General features: G+C 38.8%; 1 protein-coding gene across 2 annotated transcripts in view; it reads left to right on the forward strand.

Annotated features, from left to right (window-relative positions):
• GABRB1 (gamma-aminobutyric acid type A receptor subunit beta1) overlaps positions 1-21,308 on the forward strand; it is a 433,528-nt gene that overhangs the window by 400,506 nt on the left and 11,714 nt on the right. For both annotated transcript variants that reach the window (XM_043970567.1, XM_043970569.1), the window contains exons 6-8: positions 5,573-5,710; positions 5,826-5,978; positions 9,302-9,546. In XM_043970567.1, the coding sequence (XP_043826502.1) occupies positions 5,573-5,710; positions 5,826-5,978; positions 9,302-9,546 (536 nt within the window). The remainder of the gene's footprint in view (positions 1-5,572; positions 5,711-5,825; positions 5,979-9,301; positions 9,547-21,308) is intronic.

Below are 21,308 nucleotides of genomic sequence, written 5' to 3' on the forward strand. Positions count from 1 at the left end.
AAATGAACCTGGAGGTAAAGACCAAGACCAATGGCTCTAAAAGCACTTGAAGACTATTAAAATCTCCAATAATTGCTAGCCATATAAAGACTTCTGTCTCGGCATTGAAATGTTCCTTTCCTCCCTATTGCCCCTACCACTACTTCAATACAAGCCTTCATTTGCACTCACCTGGACTGCTGTCATACCTTCCTAGTAGGCCTCCCTACTGCTCTCTTTTCCAATCAAGTCCTCAACCTGCTGGCAGATTAGCCTTCCTTATAACCATCATTGATCACATCACTACGCTACTGAACAATAGTCAAAATCATTTGCCTGGCATTCAAGACTCTTTGCCATGTGCTGCCATCTTACCTTTTCAGCTCTACCTCATATGACTTTCCTCCTTGTTTGCTACACTCTAATCAAACACAGATATTAGTATTTTGTGTGTACTATGCTTATGTGCATTATTATTCCTTAGTGATGGGCAGCAGTGTGATGTAATGGAGGGAGGGCTGACCAGAGTCAGGAAGACCTGATTGTGAGCCTGTGATGTTTAAAATCTATATTGTGTGATCGCCTTAAATTAAAAGGCTTCAGTACCAATCTTTGGGCATTAAACATTTATTAAAGCATACAGATATTCACAAGGGGTTCAGAAAGTTAAGAAAAAGAAGTCCTACCTAGCCTAGAGTTCCAGCCTGGTTGGGTTCTTCCTCAAGTCCTCCTCCACGAGCCTGCTTTAATCAGGAACGCCCCAGCAAGCTGATTGTGGAAGCTTTTTATAGGTCTGGAACAGAGGCAGTCCTTACACACTGTTTCAAGGTGATTGGTTGCTGTCCTCCAAATCCATTGGCTTTGAAGGTGTTCTCAAGTTGAGTTCACAGTCTAGTTTCTGAGAACAATACCTTCTTAAGGGCTAGCCAGGTGTGATTACAATCCAGTTAACTTGAAGTAGGCTTAATCAGCAGTCAATGACTCTCACTTGATTCAATCAGTCTAGATAATCTCCAGGTGGGTCTTTGAGAATCTGCTAAATCCCATTATTTCATCACAAGTCCTTCCTCTGACACATATTAGCTATGTGATCATAAGCAAGTCTGTTAACCTCTCAGAGTCCCAAGCGAATCTCTAAGATTTGGAGTTAGAAGACATGGGTTTGAATCCTAATTCTGCCTCTTACTACCTGTGTGACCATAAGTCAGTTATTTAGCTTTTTAGAGCCTCAGCTTTCTCATGTGTAAATTAGGGGGTTAGATTATACCTCTTCAGTGCCTTCTAGCTCTAAGTCAATCATGCTTGGATGCTGTTACAGAAAAGTCACTCATTTCTATCCATGGAAGGAATTTCAACAGTTGATACTCCCTGATGTCAATAAAATGACAGGACTGGACCAAAGATTTTATGTGACACACCTCTTCTCCTAGACTGTAAGCTCCATGAGGGTAGGGACTGTGTTTTATTTACCCTTCCTATTTCTTCCAAGGTATTGCACAATGCTTTTCACACAACAGATATTAAGTGTTGAGTTAGGTTCTATGTTCAGGAGTGACAAAGAGGTCCATTGTTCATTCTCCTATCCTCATACTAACCACAGCCTCTAAAAGTCTGTTTTGTCTGTTCCATCCCCCTAAGGTTTGAACTTTTCTCTTTCTCTCTCTCTCTCTCTCTCTCTCTCTGAACAATCTGAATTTATAGCTTACTACCTTACACAGCAAATCCAGAATTAGTGTTTAAGCTACCAGCAATTTATTATTTGTGTTGCTATAATACACTGAACCCTACTGTATCTCTCACTTTTGCATACTGTCAAGGGAGAGAACTCAGGCCATTGTGATCAAATTAATTTTACTTAGCATGCAATTCTGGATGAAGATTTCCACCAGAACTATCACCACCCAGGCAAATGCATCAGATGATTCAGCAACAAGGACTCATTTAACAAGATGGAATCAGAAATTGAAATATTAGAAACTGGAACAAAATAGTGGCAGCAAACAGGAAGTGAAGTCAGGGACACGGGTCAAGAATGTGGGACATTGGAAACAGGACGAATATGGGAGCCATCAGGAAACACCATTATAGACTAGAACAATGTAAGGCTGGTAGACAAACTACCAGCAAAGGGGAAAGGGGGGGGGTTAGTAACTGTAAGTCTCTATTTTTGCATGTGAAATAGCCTCTTTCTGAGAGCTGGAGGGCATGAGGAGGGGAGGGGGGAAGGGAGTGATGGGAAGACATGTCTCTATTTGGCTTTGCTGTTCAGTTTTATTTCACTTAAATCTTCTCTTACTAAGTAAGGGACTTGAAAAGTTGAGTGAATTTTTATAAATCAATCAAACACAAGCATTTATTTAGCCTCTTTGTGTGGTAGGCACAGGGGATTCAAATACAATAAATGAATTCCTATTCACAGGATTCCTCTCCCCTCCTTTATACTCCTTAGAATCGTTATCAAATAATACTGTCTGTCACTAGTCTTCCATTGGATACCTGCCTATCATGTAACCATGTTCCTGAAAAAGGTTCTTCTCTCATTCTGCATTTCAGACAGAAACATCCAGGGAAGGAGACCTCAACTCAATTCCCTCTCATCTTATCACCTATGACTTGGCTTCATCCAAACCAAGAGACCTAAATCTTCTATCTAAGGCTTTTCTCTGTATTACAGGCCCAACTTAAGTAAATCCAGCCTCTGAATAGCTTTCACACCAGCTTTATCGGCAAACTGGGCCATGAAGTTTATACTGCATGCAGTGCCATAGTACTTGGAATTACACCCCAAATCTAGCAGACCACCAGGATTTGTATATATCCCTCCATAACATGACATTACATGTAGATAGCCCTTCAGCCTGATGGGCAGTCCGAAGGTGCATGGCCTGTAAGACATTACAGAGAAGTAGAATTAATTTGTTTTGCATTATTCAGACTTTATTCCTCAAATACTCAAAAAGATATATCGGTTCATAAATGTATTTTCTTTATTGACACAGAGTATAGCCCATCCACAGCTGCCCATCCTGTCATTTTTGGCCATGTGCTTCTATAAATTAATCCTAAACAGGTCAACCCAGCACCCTGTGACCCTTGCATACTTCCTCTTCACATCATGGGGATATTAGACATGAGCTGTCTGCTAGTTAATTACCTCTTACCCTGACTACCCAATCAGCTCACCATTTTTACTCATGTATTTCTGTTATGACATACATTAGTCTGCTTCTTCAAAATCCCTTACTTGGAATGTGTTGCAGCTTTCTTAGATCCACCATGCACCTATCCACACTACCTTTGGGTGAGTCTCAATCTCAATTCTTCAGAGACAACAGTGTTCCATGACTCACAGCCAACATTGTGCTAGAGCCAACTAGAGCATTAGCCGATGGCTAAATTTTCAGGATGGGCATTTACACCTCAGACAAATTGGGGGTGGATCTTATTGTTTTGATTGTCTAAACTCAAGAAAGTGATGAAAAAATGTTAATAATGGAAAATAAATTTTAAAATGTGTCACGCATGCATTTTTATTTATTTATTCATTTATCCATTTGTTTGTTTGGAGAGCCAGCTAAACATTTACCAGCATACCTACCCCTTGTCCACAGCCAGACAGCAAGTCTTTTAATCCACCCAACAGAAAACACAAAAACAACAAAAAGGACTCATAGTAGACCATAAACTATTGATACGAGTGAGTCACCATCTTTCCCTGGGGTCTGTCCAATTCTCCAGATTCTCCCTGTAGCTTGGACTCCCCTTAGAAGGGTAACAAACTTATGGTTATTCCACAGGCCACCACCCATTGTTCTGGTGAGTTATTATTTCAACCCGAGATCCGTATCTCATAGAGGAAAACAAACTTGCAGTTGCTACAAAGATAATCAGACCTGCACTAACCAAATAATGTATGGTCATCATTCCCTTCCCCATATCTTGGCTTCAGTTTTCCTATAGCCATGTATGTTTGTTAGGATGAGGACAGAGAGAGGGCCATGTGTGTGTGTGTGTGTGTGTGTGTGTGTGTGAGAGAGAGAGAGAGAGAGAGAGAGAGACAGAGAGACAGAGAGACAGAGAGACAGAGAGACAGAGAGAGACAGAGATTGATTTTCCAAGAGGTCAGTGCTGCTCACAAATCCCCTTTTTTCTCTAGAACTTTGAATTTAGCATTGATCAACAAAGGAAGCCTGAGAATATACTACTTCCTAGGAATCCCCTTTTTAACTCCAGAGGGTTGGATTTCAGAAACCTAGAACTGATGATCTAGAAGGGTAGCCTGAGATTAGTCCTACCCAGAAACTCCCCTTTTTTCCCTAAAAGACTGGAATTTAGAAACTCTTAGTTCTTGTTTCACTTATCCTGGGACTATATGCAACTTCCGTCTGTCTCTCTTACTGCATTTCCAGGGTTGGGTCCAGGTCATCAGTGTCTAATAATTCAGGGTTCAGCAACTACCCTATCAGTCCACATGGATAAGAATACACAAAAATCCCATAGGCCTCTGCCCCAAATCAGCCATTATTGGATCGGTGGGACAGGTGGAGAGGTGGAGAAAGCTCCTCACCTCACTGAGATCTAATTCTAGCCCTGCTACTCTCTCAGACTGGGGGGGGGGGGGGGCGCACAAGTAAAGAGAGACCAACTCTATAACTAACCCCTATTTTATAGTTCCATCCTCCTATATCAAACTAATCCAGTAAATGAATGTATTCCTAGCAGATCCACACCAGTTACAAATGGGTCAAATGGGCATTTCTATAACCTTTATGGATAGATGAAATCAGATTTACCACCCTATAATTTATCAAGTTGATTAACAAATTCCCCTGATTAACTTCCAATGTTTAAATATTTATATTGCATTTTAAATATACTCATTCATCATTTTAATGAGTTTCTATCATATCTGGTTTGCATCATAGATATTTGGTGTTTGTTGAATGTATGTTCACCGTATACTTACATTAACAATAGGATTATAAGAGAAAGTGCTGTCCACAAACACTTAAACCTAAAAAGGAAGATTGATGGATGAGCCCTCCTGAGTTGAAGACCTAAGAGCAATCCTTTTTTAAAAAAAATCTTAATTTAACTATTTCCTTTTTGAATGATTAGGATATGAAGTATACCAGAAATTCATAGTTCATAAAATTTTCATTCATATCTTAAGATATATTAAAACTGGATCTAAACAGAAATTGACCTCCTCTGTCCCTTCCTCCTATAACAAAGAAGCCAGAAATTCAGTAATAATGTCTTGATTCTGAAATAGAAATTTAAAAAATCTGGTCATTCTTTTTAATTCATCTTTTTTCTTTTTCCTTCCTTTCCATGAATTAAAGTCAAAAGCAGGAAGGCAAAGGAGAGACAGTTGAAATCTAACCCCTGGCTCATGTACCCCCAACCCAGTTATCAGGAATCAAATCACCTCCACCCAAAGGGTCTCCATTAATAGTCAGAATCTTGAGTACAGCCTCCTTACCAACTGCCACCTGGGAATAATCCTAGTTTTTAGAGTTTTCCCCAATATATGGCTTTTAGGCAACATGGAATTTATCTCTAGATAATAATTTTGTGTTTGTTATTTCAGATGGTTACACCACTGATGACATTGAGTTTTACTGGAATGGAGGCGAAAGTGCCGTATCAGGGGTTAACAATATTGAACTGCCTCAGTTTTCAATTGTGGATTACAAGATGGTGTCAAAGAAGGTGGAATTCACAACAGGTAAGAATATCACTACCAAACAAATGCAAAAACATTGGGAGAGGAGAGAAGTCATGACAAGGGAGGACATAGCCCCTGACTGCTCATAATCTGCTTCTCTTTCTTTTAAATCCAGGGGCATACCCACGGTTATCACTGAGTTTTCGACTTAAAAGAAACATTGGTTACTTCATTTTGCAAACTTACATGCCTTCTACACTGATTACGATTCTGTCCTGGGTATCTTTTTGGATCAACTATGATGCATCTGCGGCCAGAGTTGCTCTAGGTAATGTATTTCCAAACTAGCAAAATGCTAATGCATTCAAAATTTAAACCAACCCATCTATTGTAGCAAGTGTAAGTGCACAACGTTCTTACTGTAAAGACTTTCCAAATAATTAAAATGGCACAGCTAATCACGAAAGCACACTAGGTAGTACAGTGATTAAATGACAGTCAAGTGCTTTTAAGTTAAAATAATATTCTGAAATATCACACACAAATTAGCTTTTTGAAGACTTTTAACAGTTGTTTACATACAGATTGTATTTTTTAAATGTGCTGTTTTATTTTTATTCCTGCTTGCAATAATGGAGCACATTTATTTGACATCATTCTCAAAATAATTTGAGGGGGGAAAACTATTTCCTATTCAAAATTAGCAAGTAACATTTCAAGGCACCCATTTTGGTAGTTTGAAAAATAATCTTTTGGAATTTTAACCAGAGTAAAATGTACTGGCTCCCAACTCCTTTAAGTGGAGCTCATTATGCCAGAATAAGACAAGGGCTATTCATCAAATACATTAATGATCTGTGATTAGAAGTGAGTAGAAAATGGTTTCCTTCTTGGGGAACAAAATAGGAAATTAATCTTAGTGTAGCCGAGTAGTTACTGGACCACCAGGTAAAAAAAAAAAGCCATATTTCAAAGTTCAAATAATTCCTTGGAAAGTAAGAAAAGAATGTATGAGGCTGTCAGTGGTGATTTGGCCTATCTTTGGCATACCTGGGTTTTCTTCACTATTTTATATTGGGCCCAACTCACTTATCATACTTAGTAATTCATCCACATGTACCAATACAGTATCAATTCTTTGAGTAGGCTAGAATATAAAATTTCCTTTGAAGCTACTAGACAAAAGATTAGACAATCAACACATCCTTTCACATTTAGACTATGTATCATCTCTGCAGCTTATGTCTGTTGACTTAGCACATCAAGCTTATAAGGTCAAGTGGTGGCAACACCTAACCAACCCTTGAATACTTCCGGAGTAAGGAAAGTAAGTAAATAATTTAGCATATCATGCATATGTATATACACTTATATTTTAAATGAGTATATGCATGTGTGTAAATTTTACTGCTACAGACACATTACTGGCTAATATATAGAACAGGAAAGAATAATTAGTAGAGACATGAATTATGATTGATTCTGTCTACATTTTTGTTATCCAGGCTAATTAGTTTAAGTAGTGCTTCATGCTTAGAGGTTTCAGCATTTGAAAGTGCAAGCTAAGGGGCAGCTAGGTGGCGCAGTGGATAGAACACCGGCCCTGAAGTCAGGAGGACCTGAGTTCAAATTTGACCTCAGACACTTAACACTTACTAGCTTTGTGACCCTAGGCAAGTCACTTAACCCCAATTGCCTCACCAAAAAAAAAAAAAAAGTGCAAGCTAAGACTGACTTTCTGGCATCAGATGCAAAAGTTATAAAATTTAAATAGCATGTAGTAATTGAAAACCCATTTTTATTTGCTTATGCTGTCTGTAGCCACAAATAAATTAGAGCTTCATACTTAAACAAATGAAAAATTAGCCTTAGGAATACACTTAAAAACAGAAATATGATACAATTTTTAATAAAAATTGTCCTTTCCTATTATGAACATTATCCTTTGTCTGCTCTTTAGTCATCACACACACACACACACACACACACACACACACACACACTATAAGCAGTTATTCTCTTCAAAGACACAGGGTAACCAAGTGAGAAAATGCTTCATATGCATTTATCAGCCCATCATATTCAAAATCATGGCTCATATGTACCATTTTACTTTTTCTAAACCTTTTCCTCCTGTAATAAATTTATGTTGACCAAATTATAGTTATTTCCTTGCCTTCATGAAAGAGGTCAAACTTTCTTTTTCTTTCCTAATTCACATTACTATTTTCTTGGATTCTCTTAAAACCTTTGTATTTAAGTTTTCTAGCCTCCTGCCTTTACTTGTGAGGTCCTCAAGTAAGTTTTTCCTTTTTCCCATTTTTCTTCCTCGAATCTAATTAGATATGTTTGTTTTTTAATTTCCTTTCTCTTACATATAACCTTTGTGATACCTTGTGCCCAGTTATCACAATCTAATCAGTCTAAAGATCCAATTCCCTTTCCACCTTTACTTCTTGATTCTCCTGATCATCATCACAAAATATTCAATCTGCACCCACAAGAACAGTATATGATTTAGTCTTGAATAATATTTAACAAGATAAGTTAAACAGACCTGATTCCTAACCTGTAAGAGGTTTACAGTCCCAACATCCCACTTCAAACTCAGTTCTTCCAGGGAGTATTTGTGTGCCTCCATTTTGGGCTCTAGAGGGAAGCAAAGATTAGATTGGGAAATGCCACCAATGAAATAGTACATATTCGGAAATAATGCTAAAACCAATAGATGTGTAAATTATAAAATTTTCCCCACTTTTCCAAAATAATTGCAATTGTGTTACATTATTGTCTAATGCTGAATTTGTTGAAACAAATTATTCTATTGGCCTATGGGAAATTATATTATTGTCCTTAAAACAGAGATTCTTGATCTTTTTGTAAGTGTCATGGACCCCTCCTTTGGCAGTCTGGTAAAAATCTAGTCTTTGGATTTCCATGGATGATGACTTTGCAAAACTCTGCCTCATTGAAATCCAATTCATATGCAAGTCAAGACATCACCCAGTGAAGTCATTGGTCCTCTTTGAAAAGGAAGAACAAACAACAAAGCCTATGGACCTTTTCTCAGAATCCTGCTTTTAAAAGCATAAAATAAAATATATGGGATTACAAAGGAAACAAATTATATTGAAATACTAATAGATTTATAGATATAGATATAGATATAGATATATGATTCATGGACCATATCCTTAAAATGCTTACCAATCTACAGGCAGTGTAGAGGATGGTTTTCTTTAAATGCTATAGGTTGGGAGTAGGGTGAATAGAGAGGAGACTAGAGAATGGTAAAGAAAGGGGAGAAGAAAGATGAGTAAAGACAGATCCAACAAGATCTGTCATCTTTTTTTCTTGCATCAAACAGTATTTTGATATGTGATTCAATTTTCTTTGTCCTTTGCTCAGTAGTGAATATTTTGTCAGCATTCCACAAATATCAACTAATATTTTAGGTGTCTTGAATGAAATATATTTGCAGGCTGCAACCCAGCCATAAAAAAAGTCTTCCCTACTTTGCAAAATGGCTGGTCATACTAAAGCCATTATTCTATGAGAGTAGCTATAGGATGGAATGGTCAACCCTCTCCACCCAACATGACCACTTCTCAGAGGTGCCTTATGTCAAGTTTGGCCTTTCTGTTTTTTCAGGAATCACCACTGTGCTGACCATGACCACCATCAGCACTCATCTCAGGGAGACCCTGCCAAAGATCCCCTATGTCAAAGCAATTGATATTTACCTGATGGGATGCTTTGTGTTTGTGTTCCTGGCTCTGCTTGAATATGCCTTTGTAAATTACATATTCTTCGGGAGAGGACCTCAGAAAAAGGGAGCTGGGAAAGCAGATCAGGGGGCTAACGAGAAGAACAAACTGGAGATGAATAAAGTTCAGGTAGTGTATTGACCATTAACAACTGGACATTCGACTTATTTTCTTATCAGGAAAAGGGGCTCAGGGATAACCCATGATTCCAATAGCCCATGATTGTATTTAGTTTAATCTTCAGTAGAATCTAGTAGTCTATTAAAAAGTGTTTGATTAATCTGAAAATGTGTTCAGCAAGTGGTTTTCTAAGAGCAGTACATCCAACTTGGATCTGCCCCCCTCAGCCCCATCACAAAGGTAAGCAAAGTCTTACTTTTCTTAAAAGCTACTCTTTGAAACTGGGTTATGAAATGCCCTGATTTAAGTTGGTAGGTCCATAAGTATAGTGTAGATTTTGTACTGGAGAGAATCAGGTGACAAGTCAGGAGATCAATACCTTTAGCTATAAAACTAGTAGAGCTAAAATTGTTCTAATGAATGAGATAATAGATGTAAACCTCACTTTGAATTCTTAGAAAGAGTGATGTTCTACAAATTCAAAGTACTGTTACCCTTTTTATTTTTACTACTAGCAGTTCTTATGACCTGTGTACTTCAATGAGTATAATTATTGATCCATTTGTTCTTCTAAAACATTCACCTATTTTAGTCCCTCTGGGATTGACTCATATTCTACATTTCTTTGAAATCTGTTAAAATTACAGAAGAAATGCTCATTTGAACAATGCTACTAACTTCAATCTTGTTTCAAGATGGTAGCTGAATTATAAATTAAAGTAAAAAAGGTATCTTCATACTCTTTAGTGGTCTACCAAATCACTGACTTCAACCTAGATCATTCTATGAGCCTGTATTCTAATCAGAGTTTCAAGACACAAAGAGGTGACCAGGCAAAGGACATGAAGAAAAGTTAGTAGATAGTCCTTTTTAAAGAAAATATCCACAAAGAAGGTGTTTTTTTTAATTTTTTATATTCATCAAGCCTAACCTCACACACATTTCTTAAATGCCCTTTATGTGTCAGGTACTATGATAGGCACTAAGGATATAAAAATAAAACAGTCCATGACTCTTAAAAGGTTGCATTCTAATTGGACAGGATGTGTGAAATGGAATGTACAAAGATAAATAAATACTAAATATATGAAGTAAATACCAAGTAATTTTTATCTGAGAAGATAAGGAAGGATTAGAAAAGGCCTTCTTCAGAACACATCCCTTAAGGTGAGTTAAAAACAGAGCTAGTGATTCTAAGAGGTAGAGATGAGGAAGGAGTGTGTGTCAGGTACACAAAGGCACCAAGGTGGGAGATGAGATGTTATATGTGAGGAACATCATTGTAGACCACCTTGGCTAAGCCAAAGAGCTCATGACAGGGAGAAGTGTGAAATAAATGTGAAAAGATAGATTGGAGCCAGATCATAAAAGACTTTAAATGTCAAACAGAGAAATTTTGGGGGAGGGAGAGAAACGGAGTTGTTTAATTTCAGAGGTAATAGGGAGCCACTAGAGCTTCCTGAACAAGTGAGTGACCTTGGCAGACTTGTGCTTTAGGAATACCATTGTGGCAGCTCCATTCATGATGAATCAGAAAGGGGGAAAGAATAAAGGTAGGGAGAACAATTAGGAGGTTATTACAATGAACCATATGAGAAGCGATAAGGACATAAACAGGTACAATGACAATATGAATGGAGAGAAGGGGACAGATTGAGAAATGTTGCCCAGATAGAATAGACTTGTTTTAAGCTGTGGCATATGATGGTGATGGAATATTATTGTGTTATAAGAAATGACAAGCAGGATGATTTCCAAAAGGCCTGGAAAGATTTGTATGAACTGATGTATAGTGAAGTGAGTAGAACCAAGAGAACATTGTGCAGAGACAGCAATATTGTTTGATGAAGAACTGTGAATGATTTAACTACTCTCAACAATACAATGATCTAAGGCAATCCCAAAGGACTATTGATGAAACATACTATCCACCTGCAAAGAAAGAACTGATGTTGACTGAACACAGGCTGAAGCATGCTATTTTTCACTTTCTTTCATTTTTTTCTTTTATTCAAGTTTTCTTATACATAATCACTAATATGGTAATTTTTTACATAATCACACATGTATAATCCATATCTGATTACTTGCCACCTCAAGGAAGTGGGAGGGGAGGGAGAAAGGAGGGATAACAATGGGAACTCAAAACTAAATAAAACTGTTTATTATTTTTTATAAAAGCAAAATGCAATAGAAGCTTAGAGAGAGAAAAAAATAAGACTTGTCTTGGCAATTGGTGGTCTAATGAGAGGGTAAGGAAAAGTAACTCATTATAAACAAATCCGAGGTGATTAGGAGGATGATAGTGTCCTCATCAGAAATAGGAAAGGTAAGCTAGAAGGAGAGGTGCAATAAAGGTGAACTCTGTTTTGAATGTGTTGCCTATGGGACATCAGGGAGAAATATCCACCAGGCAATTGGTAAAATGGTTTGGAAGCTCAGGAGAGAAGAGGGACAGGTGTGTACATTTGAGAGTCAGCTGCTTAGAGACGACAATCTAACCTAAGAGAAGAGATGGAATGACTGAGACAGCATAGAAAGAAAAGAGAACATAGGGCACAGGGCATCTACACAACTTCTACCTATTTATTCTAGTCATATCTAATCTTGCTCCCATGTGAAGGCCCTTGGAATTACTAAATAGCTAATGTTTATAGAGTGCCTACCATGTCCAAAGCACTGTGCTAAGTGCTTGACAAATATTATCTCATTTGATCCTCACAACAGTCCTATGAGGTAGGTGCTATTGTTATCTCCATTTCACAATTGGGGAAACTGAGGAAAACAGAGGTTAAGTGACTTGCCCAGGGTCACAGAGCTGGTGAGTGAGGCCAACTTTGAACTCAGATCTTCCTCCCTCCAGGCCCAGCACTCTATCCACTGAACCATGGAACTGTCTCTATTTAACTTCTGGGGGGGGGGACCCAGAGATCAGTTTCAGTCCCTTTCTCTTCCCTCCATCCCCCCATCCTCCCAGAAAGTCCAATTCTTTTTTTGTTTGTTTGTGAGGCAATTGGGGTTACGTGACTTGCCCAGGGTCACACAGCTAGTAAGTGTTAAGTGCCTGAGGCTGGAATTGAACTCAGGTCCTCCTGAATCCAGGGCCAGTGCTCTATCCGCTGCACCACCTAGCTGCCCCCCTATTTAACTTAAAGACAACAATGATGCCCAACCTAAGTATTCTCTTCTTTAGTCTAAACATGCCCTGTTCCCTTCAGTGATACTCATGTGACATAGATTCAGGTCCCTTTACCATCCTAGTTGTCCTCACCAGCTTGTTGCACACACCAGCTTGCCAACTCCCTTCTTAAAATGTTCAGTCGTGTCTGACTCTCCATGGCCCCATTTCAGGTTTTCTTGGCAGAGATTCTAAAGTGGCTGGCCACTTCTTTCTCTAACTCATTTTACAGATGAGGAAACTGAGGCAAACAGGTTTAAGTGACTCTCTCAGGATCACACAGCTAATAAGTGTCCAAGGCCAGATTTGAAGTAAGGAAGCTGAGGCTTCCTGACCCCAGGCCTTGTGCTCTATCCACAGTGCCACCTAGCGGCCTGGCACAGAACACAGTCCTATAGAAATTCTTGTAGAGCTGAGCAGAGTGGAGCTGTATTATCACCTCCCTACTCCTAAACACTAAGCCTCTTTTGATGCAATCTACAGTCAGATTAGCATTTTTGACTCTCATAACATAGTTCATCTTGCAGTTCCGCCCTCCAGATTTCATCCAGATGAACAACTCTATAGCCACACCTCCCCCATATTGTACTTGGGAAACTGGGTTGGGTTTTTTTTTTCATGTAGATATAATACTTTACATTTATTCTTTTTGAATTTCATTTTAATCAATCCAGTCCAGCAGTCTAGCCGAATAAGATCCTTCTCAATCTTTGGCATTCCTCTTAGAACTTTGTCATTTGCAAATTTGCTAAGCAGGTTATCCAAGAGGCACCTAAGTGGCACAGTGTATGGAGTATTTAGCCTAGAGTCAGGAAGACCTGAGTTCAAATCTGGCCTCAGACACTATCTGTGTAACTTTGTACAATTCACTTAACCTCTGTCTTCATTAGTTTCCTCAACTGTAAGTAGATAGAATCATAGCACCTACCTCCCAGGGTTATTGCAGAATTAAGTGAGATGATGTTTTAGTGCCTGGCACATAGCAGGAGCTTAATAAATGTTCATTTTCTTCCCTTTTCCATGTTTGCCTTTATCCAAATCATTGGCAAAAATATTAAATAACAGATACCTAGGGACCACTCTATGAACCTTCTAAGGTAACATTAATGATTATCCTTTGGATCCAACCATTCAACCAGTGCCAAATCTACCCAAGCATACCATCTTCTAGCCCACGCATCTCTCTTTTCCACAAGAACAGCGAGAGATTTTGTCAAATGTCTTGCTAAAATCTAGTTAAAGTGTATCCATAGTATCCCTTTATCTGCCAGTCAAATAGCCCTGTCAGAAGATGAAAGGAAGTCAGTCTGCCAGGAGCTATGAAGCCTTGCTGGTTCTTTGTCATCACTACCTCTTTTTCTAGGTATTCACTAACCAGCCCTTCCTTCAATAACAATGTCCTGGAGTTTTACTAGGAATCCTAAAATACCTTTGATGCACTCTTGAAGTCCATGAATTCAGTCAGATTTCCAACTATGAAAATAGACCATTAAGTTGGCTCTCCCAAAGGGTTAATTCTATCCCCCGCCCCATACTGTATCACCCAGATGACCACAGTAACAGTTTGTGGCAGCTCTGGCTTTGGGCAAGACTTAGCATCCCTCTCCCAATTTCTGGATTATTCCAGACTTCTCGGCACCCTCCAGCTGGGTTGTAATAGTCTTGGAGCCAAGTCCCTTGGATAGGAACCTAAGCATCCCCAACTGAGCAAACCTATCCAGACACCTCCGTGTGACCCATCACATCTGCCTGCACACTTACAATGTGTGAAGTCACTGGCTCCAGCCCAGCTCTGCTCTACTTATGCTGGCAATCTTCGGGTTTTACAAATTCCATTTTCTTTCCACTGCCACTTTTTTCACTTCTTAATTAGCAGGCAGTATGACAGCAATCACTGTGGACTTTTTAATGCATATTTCTCCTGCCACCTACTTTAAAAATGTCAGACAGGGAACCTTGACATGCACACGTCTATTCAGCTGAAATTCTCTTCCCCGGTGTTATTTAGAAAGCCTCTTCTGTGCTTGCGTACACATACGAGGCAGCATTATACTCACTCTAGAAAATACGTTTGCCTCCCAGAACAGTGGAAATGATCTGAGCCTAGTGAGAAAAGATTGAGGAAAGAAGAATAATGAATTCTGGAAGTGTTATAAGCTACCTCTTTTGCCCCTGAAATAATTGCTCCTGAAATTTAGGAGAACGTTCAGTCAGCACAATGTCATCCCTAGAAAGAAGCCTCTAGAGAACTCTACAATCTATGGGGAACAACTTCGCTTTCTACAGTAGACCACTCGTGGGAATAGTGAATACCTTTGTTAAGCAGATGTCACTGTTTTGTCCCTTGCTTAATGTCAATAATCAGATCATTGACAAGTTATTTCTGTGGTTTCATCTATTTATGAATCTTGTATAATCTTAACATATGCAAGTTGGGCACCTTGTTAGAACAGAACCATTAAAGCTATATTTAAATTGATGAATCGATTTTTTGATAGTAAACACACAGTAATCTTATCTATACATTTCAGGCAGTTTTGTGAATATGAAGATGTGATCTGCTATAGAAAATTTTCTGCAAAAAGACTCTCTCTTCCCTTGACATATTTCCAAGAGAAAAGATACCCTTGAAATATGTGTAGGTTATTTGCATTACAGTCTTGAACTAAGTATATGGGCCTGTAGTCACTCAAGTCCTCTTGATGGCCTTTATTTGTAAATAATATGTTTGCTCATTTCCAATCATTTGCTATCTTTCCTGTTTGAGATATATTGAAAATTACAAATATATTATTATTGCCTGAAAAAATAGCAAAAGAGTGGGAAAAAATTCTGAATGTACCAAAAGCTTGTTGTTGAACCATATCATCTCAAGAACATATATATAGATGGAAATGGAAGGAGAATAAATAAAAGAGAAATAAAAGATATTGGTCAGCATTTCTATAGTAGTCTATTCTCATCATTTATGACAATGCAGCTAACTTGGACCCTTAATACATCAAAACCAGATGCATCACAGAATTTGAGAGATCCAAGAGACCTCATCAGCCATCTGGTTTAGTCCATACCTCACAAAGGAATCCCCACTATAACATACTGTACAAAAAATTAATTGTTCATAACTATAACCTGGAACAATTATAATAACTGTACTTATGAAAAATGATAAGTTTAGAAAAATTATAATTGGGCCGTAAGTCCTGCCACAGTCACCATTCAAATGTTGAAATATTTTTAAATGACTAGCCTAATTTGGGGGCTGAAGCTGACTGGAGGACTAATCTTTCTGAGTGGAGGACTAAACTGGGGACTTTTGACTATTTGGCTATCTGACTTTGTTAATTTAATATGGGCCATTTATAAAGTTCCACCACACTGCTCCCAAACTGATAGACTAAAGATTAAGAAGGCTCTTAACTAAATAATCAAAGCAGAGTTTATTTATGAGATACTATTTCAAATTAGGAATACAGGGAAATAAAGTGTACAACCTGACTGCTTTCCTGCCATCTCCTCTCTTTCGCACCTGCTGCGTTCTTGAATACAGTTAGGGCCTTAGCCGCCTCCGGCCTCAGGGCACATTACACTTTCCCTGGTTTGTATTAAGGCCTGTAACCTTGTCAGACCCGTCTCTCCTTTTCCGAACAGAACTCTCCTCCGTCCTTGTCCGGGCTCCCCTCTAGTCAGCCTCTCTCCTAGTCCGTCCTCAAGTCTCCTCTAGTCTGTCCTCTTCTAGTCAGCCCCACTTCTTTCTAGTCCATCCTTGCTCCTTTTCTATCTAGTCCATCTTCCCTAGTCTCCTTCCTTGCCTCCTATCTAACTCCCAGGTCTCTATATACCTTTTCTTCTCTCCACTCAAATCTTGGGGCTTCCTTCGCCCCCACAGACCAAGCTAATCCGCCAGCCAGAGCTGCAGCTGGTGGGGGGGGGTGCTCTCAGGCTATCCTTCAGATAGCTCCGCTCAGGTCGGAGGGAGCTGGGGGCTTTTTTTTTCCCCCAGCTGTCTGATCTGGCGTCTTATATAGCCCATGGGGCTTTTTCTCCTCAGCTGAAGCTGAGGAGGAGGGAGAGAGACCCTGAGGACCTAAGGCTTTCTAATCTCAGCCTAAAGGTACGGTCCCCAAATCAAAATAAATTTCCACAATACACAACCACTGTTCATCCAACAACTACTCCGAGACTTCAAACAAGCAAGAACTCACTATTTCCTAGGGCATCCCATCCCATTGAGCTTAGAAAACTCAAACTGTTGGAAACATTTTCCTAATCTTAAGCCTTGCTTTGCTACTTCTACCCAATGCTACTATGCAAAGCACTGCTCTAAATATTTTTGTATGTGTAGGTCCCTTTCCTCTTTTTTTAATCTCTTTGGGAATGTCTGGGTCAAACGGCATGCACAGTTTAGTAATTTGGGGGGCACAGTCCCAAATGATTTCCCTGAATGGCTGGACCAATTCACGGCTCCACTAACAATGCATGATTGTGCCTGTGTATTTGTAAAGTTATCCTAGCTCTTTCTCCTGCAAGGCCTACAAACAAATCTGAAAACAAAAGATTCCTATGGAGGGCTAAATAGAAAAAAATCTAATATCTTTCCATATGCTGGCTCTTCAAAAACCTTGAACACACTTTTCACGTCCACCTTGAGGCTTCTTGTCTTGGGGCTAAACATACCCAGTGCCTTTAACTGATCTACATGTAACATCACCTCATAGCCCTTCACCATACTGGTTACCCTCCTTGGGAAAGTCTATAAATTATCAATATTCTTCCTAAACCATAGTGCCCAGATGCATTTCATGTGTGGTCAGAATAGGTCAGCATATAGTTGAACTATTACTTCCTTTTTCCTAACATCTATGCAGCCTAAGATTGCAACATCTTTTCCCATATCACACAGGTAACTCACATTAAGCATTCAGGCCACTAAGACCCCAAGCTCTTTTTCAAACTGGTGTATAGGGGCAGCTAGATGGCGCAGTGGATAAGCATTGGCCCTGGATTCAGGAGTACCTGAGTTCAAATCCAGCCTCAGACACTTACTAGCTGTGTGACCCTGGGCAAGTCACTTAACCCCAATTGCCTCACCAAAAAATAATAAAATAAAATAACACATCAAACTGGTGTATAATCATACCTCTCTCCCTCTCCCCCATCAAGTACAAATGAAGAGTCTAGGAGGTACATTTTTCCCTATTGAATTTCATGATACTTTTACATTTATCCCTATTGAATTCCATGATATTATGTACTCTAATCTGGCTTCAGACACTAATTCTGTGACCCTGTTTGCCTCAGTTTCCTCATCTGTAAAAAATGAGCTGGAGAAGGAAATGGCAAACTCAATATCTTTGCCAAGAAAACCACAAAAATGATGTCACAAAGAGTCAGACATCACTGAAAATCGATTGAACAACAACAACAAAAGGTATGATATCAGGAACTAAGAAGGGTACTTAAGAATGTCAGGAAGACTAGATCAAGTTTACACAGAATTCAAGCAATAAAATTTTTAAGCACTGAGGGGTCACTTTTTAAGATATTTCAAAGTATGTATTAAATATACTTAAAATGTTCCTAATTCTATCACCTGTTTTTTTAAAAAAATAGACTGTAGCAAAACTTGGCTCATGTTAGGTGTGATTTCATGGTATATGGGGTTAGGAATCTTTTGTTTTCAGATTTATTTGTAGGCCTTTCAAGATGGGTATAGGAGAAAGAGCTAGGATAACTTTACAAGTACACAGGCACAGCCATGCATTGTTAGTGGAGCCATGAATTGGTCCAGCCATTCAGGGAAGTCATTTGGGACTGTGCCCCCAAAATTACTAAACTGTGAGTGCCCTTTGACCCAGCTATTCCCAAAGAGATTAAAGAAAGAGGAAAGGGACCTATACACACAAAAATATTTAGAGCAGTGCTTTGCATAGCAGCCAAAATTTGGAAAGCAGGGATTGTCCTTGCATTGAAGATGGCTAAGTAATTATGGTATATGAATGTAATGGCACTATGCCATAAGTTCTGCCAAAATAAATAGTAGCGGCAGAAACTGGGGAGACCTCTATGAATAATGCAGATTGAAGTAATCAGAACCGGGAGGACAATTTATACAATGACAACAACATTATAGAGAAAAACAACTTTAAAAGACTTTAGAACTCGGATCAGTGCCATCATAAATCACAAGTCTAGGAGAAAGAAGATAAATTATACCACCCACCTCCTGCCAGAAAAGTGATGAACTTAAAATGCAGAGAGAGAAATATATTCTCAGGCATGGACAGCAAGGGAATGTGTTATACTGAACTATGCAGGTTTATGATGAGGGCTTTATTTTTCCAGGGTTGTTGTTATTGTTGTTCATTTAGAGAGAAGGTGGATGGAAGAGACGCATTACAAACGCCTATAGAAATAAAAAATAAATAAGCTATACAGGAAAATAAATACTCTTCCCCCAAAACACCATTCTTTTCACAATCAGAGATAGTATAAAGAACACTGAACTTGAAAAGAAACCTAGATATGAGGCTGGTTCTGATATCCACTACCATTAGACCATTGGCAAGTCACATAACCTTTCTAAGCCTTAGTTTTCTTAGCTCTAAAATGGGCATGATATTTTCCATACCTGTGATGAATGAGCTCTTTTAGTGGAAGACATAGAAACACAATAGGTTATATTTGTGTAGCACTTTCAGGTTTGCAAAACACTTTTATAAAACATCCTCTCATTTGAGCTTCACAACCACTCTAAGATAAATGTTATTATTATCCCCATTTTACATATGAGGAAATTGAGGCTCAGAGTTCCCTAAGATCACACAGGTAGTAAATAGGTGAGGTAGAATAGAACCTAGGTCTTCCTGACTCAAAATGCAGCAATATATCTCTACTACTCATGCTGACTCTGCAAAACTGTAAAATACAGTTAGTGTATTGCTATTAATATGATCATGTCTGCTATCAAAGGCTTCCACTTCTTCCTCTTCCTTTTCCTCAAATCAGATTCAGATAATGCGCTAACAACTGGAGGAAGCTGGCCACTTCATCTGCCCAGTTGTATTATCTGAAGGAGTTATATACAGAATGCATCTGGAATTGTATTTTTAAATGCTACCCTTTGTTGGATTAAATGTAGCAGAAAAAATTAGATTCTTTTGCCTTCGATGTAAAGGTTGACTGATCCTTCTATTGCTCCATAGACCTTGTAAACAGTTTCATATAAAATGGCTTATATGCCCTAGTCATAACCGTGAGCATCCCAGAGTTTTTTGTCTTGTTGCCTCTGGGCATGGAATGGCATTGCTCATTTATTATACACATGGCCTTCTATGAGCCCTTGTTGGACAGTCATGTCAACACACAGTTTCACTAAAGCTACAGAAATGTGTGCTTTGTTTTGATTTATAGTTGAAGCAGCTGCATTGAAGCTTTTAAAAATGAGCCCATAAGGCACTGCAGATGTTAAATCCAGGCATGAGAAATGCTTCCCCCTCCAAGGTGATAAAGATTATAGATCTATGAAACCCCCAGACATCATTGGAAACTTGGAATCCTGCTGAGAATTTTGACACCTTTTAGGCTATAACAAGCATATCAAAAAGTGGGTCACTCGGATTTTTGTTTACTTATTAAGAAATATCTAGTGATACATCATATATATATATATATATATATATATGCAAATGACATAGGATTACAAAGGACATCGATTGTATTAATATACAATCATCAATATATAGATATGTGTTGTTTGTCCTGCATTCTCAAAAAGGACCATGACATCAGGAGGTGATGTTATGACTTGCCCTGAATTGGATTTAAGTGAGGTAAGGCTGTGCAAGACCACCAACCTCGCTCTCTCCTCCAGAGCCATATGAGTCCAGTTGCAAGATATATATCAGGATGACTGGAGATGGTCCTGGACGTTTAAGGCAATTGGGGTTAGGTGACTTCCCCAAGGTCACATAGGTAGCAAGTGTCCTAAGTGAGATTTAAACTCCGGTCTTCCTGACTCAAGGGCCAGTTCTCTAAACTAACCACTGTACCACCTAGCCACCCCTAGAGACATGTGTTTCTGTGTGTGTGTGTGTGTGTGTGTGTGTGTGTGTGTAATTTCAATGTATTAGCTATGTCGAGGTATAGAATGTATGCATAGCTTAATCTATCACAATGTCCAACATGGTATAACTTTTGCTATGAATTCCTCTCTGCTTCACCTCCTCCATTACATGCTATTCCTCTCAGCCTTTGATGAAGCTACCTTCTTCCCAGTTATACTTCAGAAGCAACCCATTTTAGAATGTAAGCTCTTTGAGGGGAAGAACCATGTTTTGTCTTTCTTTGTTTCTCCAGTGCTTGGCATAGTTAATGGCATACAATAGATTCTTAATAAATGCTTTGGTGACCTAGTGTCTGACTTTATGACTGCCCCATTTACTCTTTTCCTGTGTGCTTTTTCTTCTACCTTCATTTTATTTGCCTTCTGTCTATGATTTCATCAGGCCAGCCTTGCTTACTGACTCCTAGATATGAAGAATGGTCCTAAGCATTCTGGAAAACAATTTGGAAATATATCCAAAAAGCTATG

This window comes from Dromiciops gliroides, chromosome 6 (genome assembly GCF_019393635.1).
Source record: "Dromiciops gliroides isolate mDroGli1 chromosome 6, mDroGli1.pri, whole genome shotgun sequence".
Lineage (NCBI taxonomy): Eukaryota > Metazoa > Chordata > Mammalia > Microbiotheria > Microbiotheriidae > Dromiciops > Dromiciops gliroides.